General features: G+C 31.7%; 1 protein-coding gene across 8 annotated transcripts in view; it reads right to left on the bottom strand.

The window, feature by feature from the left end:
- The window catches only part of MPHOSPH9 (M-phase phosphoprotein 9), a 49,655-nt gene extending 26,379 nt beyond the window's left edge, over nt 1–23,276 (bottom strand). For 4 of the 8 annotated variants that reach the window (XR_007949649.1, XR_007949648.1, XR_007949647.1 and 1 more), the window contains exons 1-10: nt 23,006–23,276; nt 19,525–19,684; nt 15,344–15,433; nt 14,538–15,076; nt 12,968–13,091; nt 9,562–9,649; nt 8,781–8,887; nt 2,910–3,035; nt 1,987–2,438; nt 1,171–1,326 (exon numbers count right to left, since the gene is read on the bottom strand). Coding sequence is in view for 5 of the 8 variants with exons in the window: in XM_051972676.1 (XP_051828636.1) it covers nt 1,171–1,326; nt 1,987–2,438; nt 2,910–3,035; nt 8,781–8,887; nt 9,562–9,649; nt 12,968–13,091; nt 14,538–15,076; nt 15,344–15,433; nt 19,525–19,684; nt 23,006–23,115 (1,952 nt within the window). In the remaining 3 variants the exon portion in view is untranslated. The remainder of the gene's footprint in view (nt 1–1,170; nt 1,327–1,986; nt 2,439–2,909; nt 3,036–8,780; nt 8,888–9,561; nt 9,650–12,967; nt 13,092–14,537; nt 15,077–15,343; nt 15,434–19,524; nt 19,685–23,005) is intronic. The other 4 variants (XM_051972672.1, XM_051972673.1, XM_051972674.1 and 1 more) reach the window with 1 other exon arrangement.

Raw genomic sequence — 23,276 nt, 5'->3', positions numbered from 1 at the left:
GGACACTGTCAAATGAGTTGATACAGGAAATACTTAGAATTCAGATTTGCAATTTTCAATTACACCATTATCCATAATCAGCCATGAAAAGAGGGCTTGAAGGGACATTAGAATTAATCTAGTCCAATTCCCTCATTCTACAAGTGGTAAACAGAGCGTCAGAGAGGTAAAAAGTGATTTGGTCAGTCACACAGATAGGTGGCCACAGAATAGTTTTTATAACTTTCCATGCCAGCTAATTACCTTTCCTTTGCCGACTTCTGGATTTCAGAAAGCTCCTCTAGGAAGGAGCTGACTTAGCAGAGAAAGGCATGCCTGCTATCACTGACCCCTAGAGAGCCCTAGAACTAGTTTTCCCAATGATAGCTAGAATTGAGTAAAATGTAGATTCCTTCTGAGCAGAAACTAGGTCATTTGATAATCTCACCATACCACCTTGGCACATAATAAGCATTTAATGCCGATTAAACTGAAACCCCTGTTCTATAGAATGTCCAGTATTAGCTAAAATTTTTCCTAATCAAAAGACATATCCCTGAAAAGCACAAAGAAAATGAGTATTTTATCAAAAAAATTTCTGCTACCAAAACAATCAGTATTATATTGTGTGCATTTTTGAAGTTTCCCTCTAAAATACAGGTTTTTTTCTATGTTAATTACCTAAAGTTATCTAAAGTTTTTGTTCCTTCTAGGATCTTGTCTCTTATTTCAAATATTTTTTTTATATAGGAGATCTATTTCTTTACTCCCACAAATTTCTAAAATTATACCAATAGTCATCTTGAGCAGGAAAGGAACAAACTGTATCTTGAAATATTCCCCATTTATAAAGAACATTCATTTTAATTGTTAATTTAATTACCAGGTTGGTTTATATTTCAATGGATCCATAAGACCTGATGGGTGTCTTCTTAGCCTGCGTGACTTGTCCACAGCTCTCATAATTCTTCAAAGAGTTATCAACCCTAAAAACTACAAGCTTTCCTCCAAGTCCAATTCCACTCACAGAGCCAGCAGTTAAGCTAAAATTTTAAAAATATTTTCTTTGGTGTGGATAAAACATTTTTTAATATTTTATACTTAATGGTGCCTATGCATTTAGAGAAAGAATCATATCTCAAGTTAGGGAAACTTTCATTTTATAGGTTAAGTCATAATAACACATTCTACCTGTCTGCAAGACTCTGGTTGGTTTTCTTCAAATCGCCATATGAAGATGCTTCATTTATCTCTAATTGTTGCTTCAGGTTATGTATCTCTGAGTCATAATAAGCCCGGAGATCAGCTACATGTCGAGCATGCTTCTCCCTCAGGTTTTGCCTCATTCTGTTCACAGAGGGGCAAAAGAGAATTAAGTATGAATCAAAGTTAAGAAAGCATCGATTCTTTATCTGCCTATCCATGACAGATGTTTACAATGGACATTAAAATAAATTTATGGTTAATTTATTTGTAATATCATAAATGCTATTAATATCTTTAAAATGTCTCCTAAAATTTTTTCTTTTATAGACAGAGATTATATTGTTCAATACTTCATTCTACATATAGTCAAAGGGCAGAGATCTACAGAGGTAAAAAGTGATACCTAGGATCTGTTAAATGAACAATTTGATTAAGATTTTAAGATATGAAATGCAAATACTAACATTTTTTCATTGTCTTTTGATCCAGAGTTCTATTTCAGTATGGCAGCAAATTTTGCCCATAAAAACAGGAAATTCATCTACAACAAAATCATGGAGACTACCCAAGTACATGCAGGGAAAAGTTAAATGACTTGTTTGCCACAGTCACTACTACAGTAGTACACACCAGACACAGGACTGGAACCACATTTACCTGACTCTGATGCTGGCCTGCTTCCACTATCTATTCTCCAAAATCTATTCGCTATCTACTCTCTAATAATGTATTCATTATCTACTCTCCAATATGTAAGAGAAAAAAACAAAAATTGATAACACTTAAAAAAACCATACATACTTGGATAATGCTACTGGGTCTTCCATGCAAGACATTGAAACACTGCCATCTGGCAAAATGTTGTCTACACTTGCAAGTCGGGAATTAGTGACGGTGGTTGAATTGTTTTCTTCATCTTCAGTGTTGAATGAAATTTCATTACTAGCAACAGTATGTGCTAATGGAAAAGAAGAGCTAATCCTATTTTCATTCTGGAGTGCATGACTTTGCCAAGAGTCTATAGGTAAAGTTTTAATATTTGAAGGATATTTGGGAGATCTATCTAACTGAGAAGAGGTGAGATTACTTATTTGGGAAAATGAGTCTATGTCAGAGTGACTAGAAGTACTAGGTTCTAACAGGGACTCTGGCAAGAAGGACAATCTGTCAAGATTACATCGAAAGTTATTTGATTGAATCCCTGAAATCTGTTGATTTGGCTTCCTGTGTAGGGCTGGATCTAAAGTCAATACCTAAAAGTAAAAGAAAACAAGAATAAGGAATGATATTTAATGCTTCTTTTAAAATGAAAAATATTATTATGTTATATATTGTTTATCAAAAATTCAGAATCTGAAGCACCTCATATTTTGAGTCTGTCATATTCAAATAACAATCCATACAGGAAAAAACCAAGTAGGTGAAGAAAGCATATTATTCAGATTTGTGCACATACTTGGCAGAGGCCACTCACTAATTCAGGACATTTATCTTAGATGGGCTCTGCAAAAAGACAATTAGTTGGCGCAGAACTGAATAAGGAAGGAAGAAATTGGGCTTAATCATATTCAAGAAATAAAAAATTTAACAGACACTTTCAACAATCTTAAACTTTTTAACCTCAAAATTCTAGAAAATATGTACATGAATTATGGAACATATTTTAGGAGAATCAGAATTGTAGATGACTCAAAAGACAATAAGAAAATATTTGAAGCCCTTACCTCTGGTGGGTGACTGGGATTAGAAGTAGTTGCAAGAGTCCATTCAGATAACTGCTTATTTTTTCTTTGATTTGTATGATAAATATCCTTTAGTGATGGCAGCTTCATCTCATTAGCAGAATTAGGCTTTAAAAATATAAAAACATTTTAATATGTATAAACATTTTTACCTTGTTAAATACATCACCAAAATATTAAACTGCAATTTAGAGATTTTTAAACTAGATCGTGAAAATTAGCAAGGTACTGAAAAAGGCTATATAGATCACCATCTACTGTGAATGAAAGCCTCTGGGGAAAAAAAAAATCTTTCCCAAAAGGTTTCTTCCATTGGTTCCTAGGAAACAAAAGCAGAAATTATAAGAAAAAGCTGCAAAGAAGAAAATTTTGCTTGGATGTCAGGAAAAACTTCCTTTTCAGGCCACTTCAATAGATAGTAAAATTTTTATCTTTGATCAAAAGCTGCATGATAATTTCTTGATGTTCAAGTATGAATCATATTTTATGGTTAGGCAAGTACCTGACAACTACAATTTCATGGTTCTATGGTTTCACAAGTCATAATTTAAATTATCTTTCAAAAACAAAAATCTTGTTAGCTGTTGATTTTGTTCTATTTTAAAACTAGATCGAAGGCTGATTGAGTTTTCAGCAATCTTCAAACAAAGACCAGGAGCATTTCACTAATGTATTTATTAAATCTTAATATTTTTACTTTTCCTTTAAAAAAAGACCAAACATTTGAAAACAGACAAGTTGTTGTGCTGATTAGAGAGAGACAGGTCAATTAAAAAGTTCCAAAAAGAAGTTTATCATTTTTGCATAAAGTTGGATTAAAAACAAAAGAATTTTAAAAGTCTTAGTATTTTTAATGACCAAGCTTGATCTCAAAGAAAAATGCACCTATACCCCCCAATCCCCATCTTTGCAAAAGTGGGAGGGAATAGGAATGTATAAAAATGAATACATGTCATCCATGGATGATATACTGATTACTTTGAGAGGGTTACATTTTTATATTAAAGTGATATAAACATTTAAAACAATAAAAATAAATTTAAAAAAATGTCAATAGCAATGTCATAAAAAGTCACAAGAATTGTTACTTTATGAAACTCCATTAAAAAAAAACTTTAGATCTACATTTTTCTCTGAGCAGGATGGATGTTATTTAGTGAAAGAGAGAAAAAAATTTACAAAAAAAAAAAAATTTCTTTCTAACTTCATTCACATGAGAATCCAAACATCTTTTATAACAAATTTTAATCATGTTTATCTACTTGGAAAAAGTTCAAGCAGATAAGGATTGATGACACTCTTCCTACATTTATTTCACAGGAGTGTCTGAGAATCTGTTTTATGCTGAAAAGGCTCAAGGACGATAAGATTCATTCAGGAATACACTAAGGAAGTAAGGGCCAAACTAGAGATTTTACTTCAACAATCCAATAAGGCAAAATGCTCGTTTTCTGGACACAGTAATAAGCTTAAAGAATACAAAAATCAAATAGAAATGCAATGAGCGTTTATTAAAAAACTTTTGTGTGCTGAACATTATTGCTAGGCTCAGAAAAAGAAACCTTTTGGATTTCCCCTGACCTTACTTAATATAAGACAACACAAATAAAGATAATAAAACATAAGTATTATGGTATGTGAGATATAAGAAGGAAGATCCTACCAGTGCCAGTACGGAAAAGAGAAGACAACAAGGACCAAGAAAGGCTTCATTTAAGAGATGGCTTTTAATGCAAATTAAGACAATTCTGAGATACCACTATACACCTCTCAATTGGCTAAGATGACAGGAAAAGATGATAATTGTTAGAGGAGAGGTGGGAAAACTGGGACACTAATACACTGTTGTTGGAGCTGTGAACTAATTCAACCACTTAGGAGAGCATAATTTGGAATTATGTCCAAAGGGCTATCAAACTTTGCATACCCTTTGATCTCTCTCATATTTAGCCTATATTGGATTACTTGCTATCTATCTAGGGGAAGGAATGAAGGGGAAAAAATTTGGAACACAAGGTTTTGCCAAGGTGAATGTTGAAAACTATCTTTGCATATATTTTGACAATAAAAAGTTATTTAAAAAAAGAGAGATGGCATTTAAGCTGAAGTTTAAAGGCAGGTAAAAATTCAAGAGACAGAGAGGGAGACCATTCTGGACACCATGAATAGTGTAGAAGGGGTCCTCAAACTACGGCCCATGGGCCAGATGCAGCAGCTGAGGACGCTTATCCCCCTCACCCAGGGCTATGACGTTTCTTTATTTAAAGGCCCACAAAATAAAGTTTTTGTTTTTACTATAGTCTGGCCCTCCAACAGTCTGAGGGACAGTGAACTGGCCCCCTATTTAAAAAGTTTGAGGACCCCTCTATACTGTAGAGAAAAGCAAAAACAAAGCTTTGAAAGTTCAGTGCTAGTTCAGGAACAGAGGTAATCAGTCCATTTCCTGGAAGGAAATAAAACTATCACCTCAAGGGCATATATATTATTCTGGGATGAACTGGAATATGAACTGGAATGAGCAAAGTGGAGATAGGAAGACACATAAGAAAGCCACTATAAACACTCCAGGAGGAATGGAGACAAGTATAGACAGCTTTTTCTAGGGAAAAAGGAGAGATGATGGTAGGATCTAGTTAAGGCTTTTGAAGAATAATATTGAACTGAGCTTGTTTTGGAGAAAGCAGCAAAGAAACAAGTAGGTAGTCTAACAAAAAAGCAAAGAGTTTTAGTTTGGCTAGACCACAGTGTGAATATTCAGAAAAGCTGGAAAAGTAGTCTAAGGCTAAGCGGTAAAGTGTTTAAAAAGCCTCAAAGAGGCATTAATATTAATATTTTATTCTAGATTAAGAAAAAAGCCACTGGAGCATACTAAGTCAGGAAACAGCACATTTGGCTTGCACTTGAAGAAAATCGTTTTGGCAACGATTTGAAGGGGCAAGGAGATCAATTAGAAGTCCACAACAATAACTTAGGCAAGAAGTGACAAAAGCAATATGTCTTTGTGTGTGCACACACTCGCCCAGAAGGGGGCAGATGTAAGAGATGCTGTGGAAGACAAGATGTAACAATTGAAATGATAAGTGGGAAGAGGCTGAGTAACACTGAAGTTACTAATATGGGAAATTGGAAATTGGAAAAATGGTATATTATTTGCTATTTCTCTTCAAGGAAAATAAGCATTCAGAAGAGAAGGTGGTTTGGGGGAGGAAGAGCTAAATTTAGGTCAAGTATCTATGGCACACATCCAATATGAAAATATTCAATAGGAAGATGGTAAAACTCAAGAGAAATGTTGGAAAATGAAAATATAAATCTCTAAGTCTTTGGCATGGAGATGCTATTAAGTCCACAGGAATAGAGAAGGTCCCCAAGCGATCAAGTAAAGAGAGAAATGAAGATGGCCCAGGAAAGAACCCTGGAGTCGATTCTGAGAGAGGTGATATGGTTGATGAGACTGCAAATCCAAAGAGGTTTCAAACAGAAACAGAACCACAAGAGAGCAGTGTCATGAAAACCCAAAGAAAGGATATCCAGGAAGCTCTAGAAGGTAGTCAGCAGCATCAAATACAGCAGAAATATCAAAATAAGAATTGAGGGAAAAAAAGCATCAATTTAGAAATTAAGAGATCATTGGTAACTTTGGAGAGAGTAATGTCATGTTCAGTAAGAAGATAATCAGACAATTAGGCTAAAGGAATATATTTTGAAGATTAGACTTGTTCCATTTGGTCACAGAGGAAAAAATTTGGAGTAGAAATAAAAGTAGGCAAATTTAGGCTTGACATAAAAAGAACAACTTCCTAATACTTAACTATCTAAAAATGAAAGTTGATTTGAGGATTAATGTTTCTTCCCTCACAGGTCTTCAAGCAAAGACTGTATTACCTCTTAGCAAGTAGCACTATGTGCCAATACTGCTTAATAAAGGCTTATGTAACTAGAATATTCGTTTTCAGGTTTGAGTCAGCCTGGATGACCATTGGGCTTCCTCCTAACTCTGAAATTCTCTGATTCTGTGAATGGGATCAAGGGCACAAATAAAAGGATTAGCTTCTAAAAGGGCACTTTGTAGCTAAAAAAGTGTATTTAATGAAATGATGACATTTACACGTTATACAGAATGAAGTTCTAAGAACTCATTTTTAATGACCCCAATCTCTCAATAGAATAGCAAGTTATTTTATCTGCTAAAAATATGTGTGGAGAAACAGAGTTGGGGTTAGAGAAGCAAAATTTGGGACAGTGAGCATGAGAAATATGATAGTGAGTCAAAAATCAACTTCATAAACACTCAGAAAAGGGATGCCTCATCAAAAGATTATGGAAGACTACACAGAGTTTTAGTGACTGCAAACAACATAGCAATCAAAAAAGGTTATATTCCAAAATAACTGTATGGACATGTACACATATATTGTATTTAACTTATACTTTAACATATTTAACATGTATTGGTCAACCAGCCATCTGGGGGAAGAGGTGGGGAGGAGGGGAAAAATTGGAACAAAGGGTCTTGCAATTGTCAATGCTGAAAAATTACCCATGCATATTATCTTGCAAATAAAAAAGTATTAAATAAATAAATCCCAGTTTAAAAAAAAAAAAAGGCTATATTCTTCCTTAGGCCATATGTGGAGTACAGTGTTCAGTTCTGAGCATCTTGTTTTAGAAAAAACATAGATAAGTTAGAAGCATGTACAAATGAGGGTGATCAGAATACAGAGAAGAAAGGAGAAAATGTTAAAGAACTGATTTAAGGAATGTCTCTATAAAAAAAGACTTAAAAGAAACAAGTTAATTATCTTTGCTATTTGAGGTTTGATGTAAGCAAGAATATCTTAAAAGATTCAAGGTATCCAACAATAGTGAAATTATCCAACCAGTTGTTGGAAATGTGATAGGTTTTCTTGTAGAGGTACAGCTTTGATTATATGATCTCTGAGGCGCTTTCTTAGCTCCTAGAGTCTATAGAAAGGCAAAGACTTGTCATTCCCAGTGTTTGCAGACATATGACACATTGTTTTGAGTATTTACAGCTAAAATGAAGAGCACAACACAAAATGGACAAAATGATTCTAAGACCTACCTAATTAGACGTCTCATTTCTTTCTCATTCATTGCCATCATTGTCTTAGCATGGCTCTCTAGTCTGTCTTTCCCTTCTTTTCTCCCTCCCTCCTCTTACCATTTTCATTTCTTTTATTTCCTTTCCTTATCCAGCCCTTCCCAATTTCTTCTTAACTCTTCTCTCTTCAGTCACATTTTTAAATTACATGCTGTTTTGTTAGTACCTACCATGTAGGTCCTACATTTTTTATATTCTGTAATTACCAAGGAAATGGGTTCTTAAGAGACAAGTCATTTCACTTTCCTGTTGGGATGACCACCTTGTAGCAGAGTAGGCACTATTCAAATTATTTGTTGGTTGACTGATTCAGTGACTAGGTGGAAGGTTTCCCACCAATGAAAAGTTCAATATTTTTCAATTAAAGGCCTATGATTAGGCCTGGGACACCTGGGAGTCAGGATTAAATGATTTAAAGCTAAAGCAGAATTGTTATTATAGACTCAAAAGAAATAGTATTTCAATAAAAACATTGCCTTTTTAATTGATTTAATAAATGATTAATGTGGTTCGGCAAGGAACTGACAAATGAGATTAGTTTAAGCAAAATTACTAACATCATAAACTTATCAGCATATTCACATTGCCATTCTAGTTTGAGTAAATAACAAAGCTTAAGCACATGAAATTGTTAAGGATTAAAAAGTGGGATGAAGCAATGGTTGGGGAAATCAAAATCTGAATTGGGCATTATAAAACATTTAGAAATGTGAACAAAATAAAAATACCTGGTTTGGTAACACTTTTGTGGAGTTGATATTTAAAAATGATTTTTCCAAAGATTCAGGCAAAGAGTCATATATGTTCTTTTCTTGTAGTTTCCAATAATTCATTCCTAACAGGCAAAAGAACGGAAAATGAAAAAAAGATACTAGTGAAAGAGAAGGAAAATGGGGGAAAGAAAAGTTATGTAAGAAAAAGAAAAATAAAATAGAGAAGAGAATGCAGTCTCTAGTTTATGTTTTTCTTACTATAGGAAATCATATGTAACAGCATATTATGGGCATATAAGACAAAAAGGAAACAGTTCTTGACCTCAAAAGGTCTATCTTTTCTACCAGGGAGAAACAACATGTAGACATAAACAGAGACAAAATATATACAGGAAATTTCAGTGGGAAACTGCAGAGTGAGAAGGAGGAATCAAGAAAAGTTTCATAAAAGACACTAAACTTAAAATGAGCTAAGAAGGAAACTAAAAATTCTAAGAGTTGAAGAAGGGTATACAATGCTGAATTGCTGAATTTTCAAAATCCCTTTAGGAAACAGACAAAAAATAATCATACCAGAATACTTTTTAGTTGCTTTAAATATCTAAGTACAACTTAGTTATACTTAAATAATAAAGTACTACTTCCTTTATCTTTATAGAATAATGTATAATGTTGAAGCAACTGAAGCTCCTCAGTATTTCTATTAATACAAGATCTCATTCCCAACTAAGAATTTATAGGCAAATCTCTAACCAAAAATATAGAAAAGTTTAAAAATATCAGAAAGATATCATACCTGTTCCTTCAGATACCCAAGAACTTGGGTTTTCATTTGGTTTATTAAGGTAAAAAGCATGAGGATATGTAGCAGCATTGAAGTCAGACTACAATTCAAAAAATATATATATTACTATAAAGTTAAGTTAAAACTTATTGAGCCCAATTTTTTAGCCTACTCAATGAGTAACATAAGAAAGCTCCCAAAATGTTTACAAAAAAGAAAATTTGGTTTCATTCATCACAAAAAAATTACAGGAGAGAAATTAAAAAAAAAAAAAAAAACCAGATGTTCATCCTTAATAGTCTATGATTAATTCTGCATGACATCTATTCCAATGTCTAATTAGGGCGTATTGTTTCACTCTATGAAGCAAGATCAGGAGAAATGAACCAATTATCATTTAACAAATTCAAAACTACAACAGTTAAGCCAGCAATGATTAAGAAGAACATTTAAGTAGTTATCATGACTATATAATAGTAAATAAAATTTACTATAATAAATATAACAAATAAAATAAAATAGTAAACAAAATTAAGTTTCAAAACCAAAAAAGTAGTAATCAATATTGACACTTTAAAAAAAAATTTGTCACAGATCTCAGTCGGCCCAAGGTGGACAGCAACAATCACAGCCTGAAGATATAGTTCCACATTATCCAGAGTTTTCCTAACCATTTATTCTAAAGATGATTTCCTTAAAACTCCAGTCTTAAGAGAAGTTTTTTATGTTAGATTAATAAAACTGTATATGTGCCAGGAAGGAGGATTAATAAACCTCAGCCATATAAGGTACTATCTTACTCCCTTTTTCATTAGTCAAGAAAATTTACAAGCAGTCTTTTGCCTAAAGCTTTCAAAGTCACCTTTCTAGTCACCATAAAGATTCAATAATTCAAAAAAGTCAAAAAAACATGTATCAGGAAAAAATAAATCTGAGTAAGAAATTCTGCTCAGTTGCAATCCAGTAGATACTGAGAGGTGAGCTTATCTTTAACAGTTATCTGCTATCTCTTCTTAGAGAACAGGGGATTCACTGAAGAAAAAAAAAAAAAAAACTTGGTTTTTAATGAGAAATAAAGGTATGGAACAATAAGCAATAAAAGATCAATCCTTTAAGTCCCTGAAGCTGTCACAATCCAAGTAGAAGAACCCTCCCTAAAATAGTTTAAAAGAAAAAAAAAAAAAAAACACCACCACAAAGTCCTTCATCTAACAAGATGAAGGGCCTTCAAGAGCTTATCCTACAAGAACAACAGAAATAAAGACAAGCATCCTTAGGATAAACTATATTTTTAAAACCTCCTTCAGAACAGCTTCAGCACAAATTATATTTTTATACGAGTAGTTTAGATCAGAAAAGAAAGGATAGCTTTTGTATTATCTAAACTAAAACTGCCCTCCTTATAAACTTATAAAATCCTGAAGCAAACTTCAAGTAGTATCAAGTATCAGTTGCTCCTCAGACAGAAACTAAATTCCTGCAGGCCATATACTGACTTAGAAAACAACAAACTAATCTCTCTGTTTTATTGGATTTTTATAATATTTTATTTAATATGTCCTAATGACATTTTAGTCTGATTCCTACCTGTGGGTAAGGAGTCTGTCACCTCTGATCTAGGTCAACTACTATCCACCAAGGAGGCTTCTACAACATTGCACCCGCGGTCCATAGGGTCATCCCCAGGTAGAGGGAATCGATTCACTGGAGAGGTATATCCCGTCTACTTTTGCATATCCCATCTACTTTTGCCCACTTTTTAATCACAATTAGTCTAAGTAATTTCACACCTCAAGCCTAGATCACCTAACATGGTCTCTACATGATGGTCCTTAGCTCTGTGGAGCTAAGTAGAACAGGACTAATCCTTTGTCTATACCCAGATCTTTCAAAAATTCAATTTTTCTCTCAGTGGTAGCTCATGCTATCATTCTGCAGCCGCCCAGCAAGGCACAATCTGGCCAAATGACTCATTAATCTGATCCAGTATGATACTGACTCCTCAGCATTTTTCAGCTAGTCTCATCTACACTCCATAAAAACACAAGAACATTAGATTGCTGCATAGCTATGATATACTCATGTTATAATATTCAACAAGAAACAAAACACAAGAAAATCCAGTCACTCAGTTAAACTGCTTAACAACAAAAAAGTTTTTATTTAAAAAGTTTACCAGAAAATTCTCCAACAAAAAAGCTAGAGATAGGTAGAAGAAAAGTGACTACTAGGTGACTGAGAAAGCATTTTTTTGGGGGTGGGGCTATTCTCTCAATCTAGCAATTATTCAATCGGTCTAAATTTTCCCTGCAGATTATGCAAAGTACCTTCACCCCAACGTTATCATATGAGGTTATATTGGAATCACCAATGCATTAAAGGATATTTCTGATGATGCATTACTTTGTTTCACCTCAAAAAGGAGAGTTAACATTGCTTTCTATACTTTTAATTTTCCTTCCTTAAAAAAAAATCTGGAAAAAAATTTTAAAGTCACAAAGATTTGTCAAATCTTTAAATTGAAGAAAAATTAAAAAATAATAAATAGCGCCTTATTTATGAAAGCTGAGTGAATGGCTTTTTAAATTCTTGCTTCCTGATAGATTGCTACAAAGACTGAAAAATGCTCTTAGGAATGGGGTAAAGGAGATATATGAATTTTCTAAAAGTTTATAAAGATAAAAACTTTGCAATTTATATGTACTAAAATAAAACTGATACTTTTATTATAATTAAGGCCAAAAGAAACTTTTTACTTATTTTTACCAATTAAATGAGATTCATAGAAAGTCAAATGACAAGTATTACAAAAGAGCCCAAGAAACACAGACCAAAAAGATGCTTTTTAAAATATAAAATCCTGGGACTTTTAACTACCCTTTAATATTAGAACAAGTGCTATGGAAATAAAGGGACACATAAATTCATATTTTCAGCAACTGTTTCAGTATTTCTAAAATTTTGATACTTATTTACATAATATTTATTTATTTATTCAATTTTGATACTTATTTACATAATATTTTCAATTTAATAAAATGCTATCTTTTTAATGTACCAATTAAATAAATATATATCAGTACATTAAAAATATCTGCCAGTGAAAATATTTTACTAAACTGTAAACTTTTCAGAGTTAAATAATAGATTATACCATTAAATGTCAATACCTGCAAAACATGAAATGACAGTGCTTTAAAAACGATTTTTAAAAATAATAATAATCCTAATTTTTATTGGCAGCTACCTACATAACAATTGTTTATAGCAACTCATTATTTCTAATCTTTACAAAGCCCAGAAAAATTGCTTGTCAGTGGAACCAATAGGATAAAAACAAAAAGAAATAATAATGACATAACACTATCCCAATATAATCATTAGTATAGAAATATGCCAACTTTAAGTTACCACCTACATCCTCAATTGTTGATTTTTTCCTTTGTTCACTTCCTTGAGGAGATGTGATATATCCCTCTTCAATATGTACTCTCTTTGGTTGATTTTGTTTCAATTTTTGTGCCCATGATGTTAAAGATTTGCTATTAAAAAGTAGAAAACAAAAATTAGTTCTTTTATATGTCATGTCACAGAGAAGTAGAATGTGGTGGTGGAGTAGGAGGGTGTGTGTGTGGGGGTGGGGTGTTGGGAGTGGTGGGGGTATGTGTGTGTAGGGGGTATACCTCTCTCTGAGTTCAGTTTTTTCCCCAACAGTGATAATGATGTATCATTAACCTGCATTTATCTACTTGTAGATTTTTACTTATTCTACCTTAGGATAAAACACACTGACTACTGATGACTTGTATCTTGTGGCCATAGAATGCATGTGACTAATTGATCCATGCAGAACAATGTTTGACCTAAAATAAAAATATTATTTTGTCATTGCCTAATAACATCTTTAAGATAATTATACTAACCAACAGAAAAGGTCTGTGAAATGCAAATATGTGTATATATGAAATGCATATGTATTTATTTTATGTAAGTGTAGTATATACATATGCACAAATATAAAACTGAATTTCACAAAACAGATAAATTAGTCAGTATTTGCAAAATAGATTCACCATCAAATTTCTTTATTAAATGATTAACTCCTGGAGAAATAGAAATGTAATCCAATTTACAACAATTATAGTTACATACATTTTGTTAAGACATCAAATATATAAAGAAAGATATAATTGTAAATATTTCTCCACTTTAAACACATGCATAACAAAATTCCACACAACTGAAAAAAATGTAAAAATTGTTTTTAATAGTGTCAAATTATTGGAAAATACAATAGACTTTCTAATTATTCCTATTTTGAGAATACAATTTGTAATAATCTAGCATAAACAAAGAAATTCATACTTTATAAGATGCATTTGAAAAAATTATTTTATCAATCAACAAACAAGTTTTTAATAAACATTTCCCATATTTTCCAGTCACTATGTTAGCTCTATCTAGATGCTAGAGATACCTCAGAATAACTGACTGACCATCTCTACTAAAGAATTCTTCTCTGATGTCTAATAGTGACATAAAAATGTCTCTCATAAGCCAAAAAGGTGCAGAGAGCCAGATCTGGTAAGCCTTATCCAACCTGCAAAAACTTTACTTTAGATAAAGGGCAGTGTGTTTGTATATTTCCTCTAGGAACATATGGTATATATGTCTGTGTCTCTAGGTATTTATATTATCTACCCAAACAGGTTAACAAATGGAATGAATTTTTCTAGTCACAATCCTCCAAGACTATCTAACCCTAAATGTTTGAGCGATTACGATCTGCATCTTGGAAAGAAGCAACCACAGCCATAAAATCACAAATCTTTGAAGCATTAATTCAATTACCTGTTACCTGCCAATTAGCATTATCTGTTTTGAAAGGCTATTATCTAATAAATATTTCAGGTCTTTTGATAATATTCCAAATGAAAGTATTTCATAAATGAATAATTATTTTCAAAGCATGAAAAATAATGACTCACTTGTTTGATTTTCCACAATGTGCTTCAGAAATCTTATCTTCACTGGTAAAATTATGTTCATATTCACCAGGAAAAATAGAAACGTCCTCTTTGAGTGCTGAGTCATACTCTTTTGTAGCTTGGCTACATAGGCTCTTGTTCTTGATATCGCTTACAAACGAATCCTTCTGGGGCATAGGGATTATATGTTTGCCTTTGGAAATGTCTTTGTGCTCCTTGAATTCTTTTGAGTCTTTAGGTTTGTAAGGATTTCGTTCTGAGATAAAAAAATTACTATATCCACCATTATTCATTGAAATATTATCCATAATGGTGTCTTGATGTGAAGAAAATGTGTTTGGCCGAATTTCAGTTTCTTTAAGTTTAGAATAGTTGGCAACGTACTCATTTCTTTCACAGTTTTCAGAACACAACCCCATTTGACTTTCTACTGTAGAAAAATTGCTTGTCAGTTTGTCAGGGGAATGTCTGCTACTGGAAGGCCATGGAGCTTTACTCTTCTGTAACTTAACTAAATTTCTTATCTCTTCCTCAATAAGCTGAAAATAAAATGCAGGAAAATGTGTAAGAAAAACAAAAAAGCACATAAAACAATGCTATCTGAATATATTATTACAATATTCATATATAAAACATATTCATATATTTTACAAATTGTGATGAAATATGCTCTAGCTAAAATATTTATTCTAGAACACTCATTTATTTGTACAAGACATATTATATAAATCAGTAAAGTTCAGGGGAACAGGAAAGTGAAAATACACAAAGGTAAAGGAGAGCTGAACATGTAAACAAGTTCTCACTTTGAGTTGGTTACTGAACTGTTCTTGCTGTGCAACGATCTGCTGTTCTCGCTGTGCTTCCACCAAACTGAAGAGCTGTAACCACTTAGCCTAGTAAATTTTTTAAAAAGAATGATTCAAAAGAGAAAATTTGTCTTAGTTATATGACAGTACGTCCAATATGAGGTAATAATAATGGCAACATTTTGTATCAAAATATGTCATAATTAAATAAGCTACAATAAAGAATTTCTAAAAATAAAGATGACCAAATATAGAAATTCTTCAAAACTATTATACTTTAACTAGAGTTTGGAGAAAATGAATGAGAAAGATATTTTCAAAATGACGTTCAATATCATTTGAACTATTCTATTTCTGGTGGCTCTTCAATTATTAAGAGGTTTTTAATACTTTGGCTTGAAGTTTTTCTCAAGCTTCATTCTCCATACCTCACCCATCCAAAGACAAGATTTCTCAACAAATACTTTCTCAACTATACCATAAACTCGAAGAATTCTTCTATACTGTGAATAATTACACCAAAATGTATTCTTTAAGTTGACAAAATCATGTACAGAGTCACTTTAAGTAAAACAAACTATAACAGAGATAAACAAATGAGCTATTCCATAAATCAAGGAATCCTAATCAGGCTGATGAAGCCACAGCTTATCTTAAATATACTTAAATGCATAAAATAAAATGTGTAGGATTATAAGAGAATCGGAAGTTAGTCAAAATAAAAATTTATTTTTCCCATCCAATTTCATGGATCTTCTAAAATTTCATCCCTATTATATATGTTTGTGGTACACAATGATAGGAATTCTGCTCCCTTGCAAGTTTTCTTTAGAAATCATTTTCCACTGCAATCAACTAACCCTTATTAAATATTTATTATGCTCAAGGCAGTAAAAACTACAAAGAAATATAATTTTTAAGATGGTTTCTGTCTCGAGGGATTTCGTGTTTTCCTGGAATTCCATTACCCATTAAATTCATAATTCCAATAAATTCAAGCATTCAAATGATTACATCTACAGCAGAACAAAGTGTTGAAAATCAAAAATGAAAAACTAAATTGTCTTGATAATTTATGTTCAATAGTAACACATTTTTACAACATTAAGATGGCTATAGTTTCAATATGTCTAAACAAATTATCCCATATTTTTGCTCTATGCAATGTAATATTGAAGAACAATATAAATCAAAATTTAAAAATATATCTCACTGTAGATATGATTTGATTGAGGCAAATTAAACCCTGAGATAAGAATTTAATTTAATACTCATGATATAATAAGAAAATCAAGGGCAAATTTATGTAAGTTTCATCTTTTTTGGTATTTTATATTAATGAACCAATCTTTCAGGCTAACTTTCAGGTAACTTTCTAAATTTGTATTTAAAAAGCCTCTTTCTCAATTCTCTTACTCCCCAAGTTAATAGAAGTATATTTTTTAAATTTATAATAACTTAAATTGACAATAAAAGACAAGAAGGGAAGATATCTCACAGGAAAATAAAATGATTTTAAGTAAGTGACAGTAAATATTTCTCTTATACCACGTAACTTTGGAACAATGCAATTTATAGGATAAATTAAACATTTTTTTCAAACTAGATTAAAATCTAAGTGTGTAAAACAAACTAAAATAGGGAAGAGATTTTATGATTGACTTAATATGTTAATCTATATTGACTTAACATAATTAAGATGTTCAGTTTCTACAAATAAAAAAATATATGAATGTTAATTGAAATAGTGAACTGAACGAAATCACAAGTGCAATTTTGTGTTCAAGCCTGGGATGAGAAAAGCAGCAAGCACAGAAGATAAAGCTTGCTTCATTTTAGAATAAGGAAGAACTGGCTTCAAATTTCTCCTCAAACACCTTCTATCCATTAAGTTCCTTGAGAGAAAGAACAGTGGTTTTGCTTTTCTTTGTACCATCAAAACATGGCATAGTGTCTGGCACTGAGTAAGCACTTAAGAAATGCTTGGTGACTGAATGATGGTATGTCCATGAGTATGACATTCCAACTTTCTAGATCTAGTTTCTTCACCTGTAAAATGGAGTACAATAGCTTAATTGAAATAACATCCCTTTATAAAGTATCCCATTAAAGCTGAAAGCACTCATAGCATATCCAAACCAAAATTATTTGTGCACACTAATTATGGCACTATATTGTTGCTATACTATTATTGCTTTAGGATTCAGATTATTGAAAAAAAAATCATTCTTTCATATCTACTTTATCTGATAATGAAATTTCTCTAAGATACATGAAATACAGATATATTCTCTATTAAATGTTATTTAAAACTTGTTATTAAAAGCATGTAGAGAGGTGGCTTTAAAAATATTGCTTTAAAAGGCCAATCAATTTATTTGTAGCAAATCTTAAGATTATTTCAATTTTACTTATTATATTCACAATTACTTGGTAGTCTCAAATTATACAAAATTTTCATCTATTTAACACTGAACTAGATTTCTGCCTGAAGATATTTTGTGTCATATCATACTATCCAAATGAAAACAGGTTTTTTTCTTCAAACTTTATATCAATTATAGGCAGAAAAGGAATAGAAACATTAACTTTATGTTAAAATTTCAAATAAATGAAAAGAATATGAATGGATCATAAATTTAGAGTTGAAAAGACTCTTAGAAACACTTCATTTCACAATCAAGAAAGCTGAAGCATAGCTCAACCTGCTTGCTCAATGCCAGAAGGTAACAAGTGGCAAAGTTTTGATTTGAATCAGTGGTGAATTTGGACGAAAGTCATTCTTCTAAATTCATGTTATAAAGGCTAAAATACTTTTAACTAATTTTTCAATGAATTGGTGAATTAAGCATAGAATCAAGCAGTTCTTCCAAATTCAAGTGAAAATGATTTGATGCTTATTACATGCCAACAATATGGGTTTTTATTTTTGTTTTCAAATAAACTGAGAAAAGGAAGAAAAATCTAGATGCTGGTGTACGGTGTGAATTTGGATCCTTCCTTGAGACTTACTTATCCAGAGAAAAAATGAAAAGCGGTAGGTTCCTAGCTTAACCCATATGAGTTTATCAAAATTAATAAATCATCATTTACTTTATTTCATGTTAATAGATAGATATTAGGTGAATTTGTTTCATGTTTCTGATGATAAATTAAAAGTCTTCACTTTAGCAAACACTAATGGGATTAATATTAACAACAATAACAATAGCTAACTTTTATAGAACTTACCCATCCAAGCTATACTAAGAATTTTACAATTATCTTATTTAATCCCCACATCAACCTTAAGAAGGTAGGTGCTATTATAATCCCTATTTTGCAGATGAAGAAACTGAGGCAAATAGAAGTTAAGATTTGCCCAGGGTCACATAGCTAGAAAGTGTCTGAGGCTGAATTCGAACTCAAGGAAAACCATGTAAAAAAAATTCCTGTTGCTTATATGAATCTTTCAATTTAAACCCACATTTTATTTACTCTTCAATATAATAAGAATTTGTTGCTTGAGGTCTACCACATGATTTGCCTTTCTTCAATACCAAATATAATTTGACAATAATCATTTAAAGCAAATCAGAATGAAGAATTCTAACAACTACTATAATGAAACCTTTACTATAATTTAAATATCAATTCCAGCCAATACTAAGGAGTATTTTGAGAAAAAATTTCAATATACAAATAAACTAAAGCCAAGTATAAAAAGTTCATTTGTAACCATCATTCTAAAGAACATTCAGTGACATAAAAAGGGACCATAAATAAATGTGATAAGGTATTAAACAGAAACTTTGGTTTACAATTATTTTTGAAAGTTTTACTTCAAAGTAAGCTTTGCATCATTTTTTCCAAATAATTAAAATGTGGAATATGTACATCCATGATTTTTAAAAATGAGATTATTAAATTTAAATTTTTAAGAGCTTTTATGCTGCTCTGCAGAAATATATCATACAAGTACAAACTCAATACAAGAACAAATTAGTAATGCAAAATACATCTACTTATTATGATGTTGCAAATACATGGATTTGGGTTATCTTTCAATCTTTCATACACTAAACATCCAACAAACCACATGGAGACAGAATGAAAGAGAGAAAAAAAGAATTAATGAAGCTATAATGTCAAATGTTTCTATTCTCTATAAAGAATTCTATTGAATCCTCCATTGCTACCTCACACTTTCTCCAAATTTCAGAATCCTCCTCGCCACAGTTTTGTAGATCTTGCATAAAAGAGGTTAGGACTTCAACTGAACTTTGAATTACAGGGATCTTAGTCTTGGCTGAGAGAGAGGACAACCCATTTGCACTTAGGAAGAGACTGTTTCGGCTTCTGTGAAAACATAAATAATGCAAAATTTTCTTCATTCTACTGAACTATCGAATAATTCACTAGTTTAGATTAAGCAATGCAGTACAAAACCACAGTATTTAATTCTACTAAATGGGATCTCACTTGCTGAAAATTTGATCAGAGGATTATACATAAAGAAATAAAAAAATTGATAGCTTTCTATTTTAAAAAATAAAAACAAGTATTTCTTCAAAAGTATCAGCTTTCCTGAAAATAAAAATAGAACAATAACAAAATGAGTAAACTATGTCAAAACTTCCAATTTCTCATACCTAAAGCATTATGAGAAACTTTTCACCAATGATTATTAAATTTATACTATAAAACATCTTTTAGAAATACAATAAAATATCTTCACTGGAATTGACTAATTTAGTTTAATAAATATATTGGAATGAAATTTATCTTTACATTATTTACGAATGGGTGTGCTAAGCAAATGGTGTCCAAAATATTTAGACCATTTAATGTTAGCTTAAAAAGTTCTGATACCACAAAAATTCTTTTCAAATCTAGTGCTGCAATCCAAAACAAAGGATAATTTGCTTCAGATTTTTAATTGTATCAGTCAAGCTATAGAATACTATACAAGCCTTCTCTCAGTGAAAGTTACAATAATCCAAAAGAAATCTTACTATCACCCTGCGAAAAACAAAGTGGATGAAAAACACATGTTGTTCAAACCAAGCTAGCCTAAAGCTATTTGATAAGAGAATCAGTCAAGTTAATTTATTTGTGAATATGTATACACATACAAACACACACAAACATACACAACCATGGATAGACAATGCAGTTGGATAAGGGGCTAGCTGAACCCAGAAATCCAGTATGACATTATGCTGGATTGATTTTGAGAAATAACACAGTACATCCAAGTACATCGAAAAGCTATCAATTTTATATAGCTCAATAGTCTCTACGTGATACTATATGGCTGTGTATCACAAAGTACCATCACCTCAAAAGAATCAAAATTACAAATTTGAAAAGAAAATAGAAAGCCACAAGGTAAGAATAAAATGGCTATAACAAAAGACAGTTTTCAAAAATGTAAGACCAGAAAAGGAAATGATCAGTCACAAGCAAAAATGGGGGACAGCAGATGAACAAATGTCCCTCATTATGTATATGTGTGTGCATTTACTATCAGGTATACACACATATGTAGAGTAGGTATGTATATATACATATACACATACATAGTAAAAAAATTAAAATTCATAGAACCTCTGTAGATAAGCTATGGAACAATGTAACCAAAAATCATATGAGAGGATATGGGGAAGTTGCTATTTAGCCCTCTACAATGAGACAGTATTCACATCAATGAAATCAAATAAAACCATAATAAACATTTGATTTGTCTGAAATTATTTTATAAAAGTATGTGGCATAGAATAGCATAGGGTTTACTTATGAATTCTTTCAAAAACCTAATCAACCAACACATTTATGACATCTTAAGATATATAACCTATGTTATATGTTAGGAATATATTTCAATATAAGATACAGATTAAAACCTTAGTCATCCTAAGTCCTTGGGAAATGCTCCATTTATGATCAAGTTTTCCATAAAGTTGAGAATTCATCCTTTTTAAGTATCAGAATATTTATTTTAGCCAATATTGAGTAGAAATCTCTCCAAAATATCTTCCAAATGAATGGATGCCCATCAATTGGAGAATGGTTAGGTAAATTGTGGTATATGAACATCATGGAATATTATTGTTCTGTAAGGAACGACCAGCAGTATGAATACAGAGAGGACTGGTGAGACTTACATGAATTGATGCTGAGTGAAATGAGCAGAACCAGGAGTTCATTATATACCTCAACAACGATACTGTTTGAGGATGTATTCTGATGGAAGTGGATCTCTTTGTTAAGAGCTAATTCAGTTTCAATTGATCAAGGATGGACAGAAGCAGCTACACCCAAAGAACGAACACTGGGAAATGAATATAAACTGCTTGCATTTATGTTTTTCCTCCCGGGTTATTTATACCTTCTGAATCCAATTCTCCCTGTGCAACAAGAAAACTGTTCGGTTCTACACACATATATTGTATCTAGGATATACTGTAACCTATTCAACATGTAAAGGACTGCTTGCCATCTGGGGGAGGGGGTGGAAGGAGGGAGGGGAAAAATCGGAACAGAAGTGAGTGCAAGGAATAATGCTGTAAAAAATTACCCTGGCATGGGTTCTATCAATAAAAAGTTATTTAAAAAAAAACAACTTCCAATTCTCACCTTTCCAAACTAACAGAATTTAAACTTTTCTTGATGCATTGAGAAAGCATTATGAACAACTGGCCTATAAAGTTGGTGAACACTGCAGCGCTTTTATGATTTCTAAAACATTGTACATAAATTATCTCATCTGCGCTATGACACATTAAAGAGATTAATATTCTTAGAGCCCTAGTATATATGTGGACTCCTTGATGCTACATTAAAGACCTATTATACTTTTGGGATTTGTATTTTGTCTGTGTTTTTTTCCATTTTATGCCCTTTCCTTTGATGTCAGGATATCAACTATCATTCCTTATGCTATCTATATAGCTGCCAAAGAATCTTCTCTCTCAACTTCTAATTTTACTATATATTGAGTAAGAGTAATTTACATATTTCTATATAAAATAGAATCTAAATGATGAGCTACGGACTCATGAGTCAAGTATGTGGAATTTGTGACATCTATTTTAGATATTCAAAGATCTTTTTCATTTCTTTGAATTTCAGCCTCATTATAAATAAGTGACATTACTAAATAATGTAGTTCCAAATAGGTAAAGCATTATTATAATATAAACCACCAATTGTAGTTTATAACTATAAAATCAAAATTTATTAATATTTGAGGACATAAGTCCTAAAACTTCAAAGAAATGTGATTCTCAAAAAACAAACAAACCAAGAAGCAAAAAACTTCATGCATAAAACCAGACATAAAAGAGCAAGTTACTATTTAGCTGTTCCCCGATAAAAGTAATATTTTAAAATGTCTCTTGAAAAAGCCAGCAATATGGAAAGAATAAACCAGATTAACAAAATACATAAACTAGTTAGTTATATCTGGTTATATAAAAGCACTTTTAAAAACTATAAAATTCTAAGGCCAAAAGATTATGATTTAGGGTGAATTGGAGTACTATCCAAACATACATATGATAAATAACATCTATTGTTTGAGATATTTAATAAATTGCTGAATTGAACTGTTTAATTGAATTAACATCTATTACTATATAACTGCTTTTAAATTTTTTCGCACTTTTCCATTGTTACCTGTTAGTATTAAAGCTATATCCAACAGAATTGTGAGTATTTCTGACATCAGATTCTATAGAAGATGGAAAGGTTTCTTGTTTACTTTTCACCAAGTCCAAATCTTCCATAGTTTATATCTAATAGGAATGTGGTTACATTCTCTTATTTGAGAAAGTAGCTTGACTTCATTGTTTGAAGAAACTGAATCCGATTCATCTTCAGGTACTTCATCATCTAGGGACATTTTCAGTTCCTAACATTCAGAAGCACCAAGTCCTAAGCTTCCAAA

This window comes from Antechinus flavipes, chromosome 1 (genome assembly GCF_016432865.1).
Source record: "Antechinus flavipes isolate AdamAnt ecotype Samford, QLD, Australia chromosome 1, AdamAnt_v2, whole genome shotgun sequence".
NCBI lineage: Eukaryota > Metazoa > Chordata > Mammalia > Dasyuromorphia > Dasyuridae > Antechinus > Antechinus flavipes.
The sequence above is the reverse complement of the archived record's forward strand: the minus strand, read 5'-3'. Positions and strand labels throughout refer to the sequence as shown.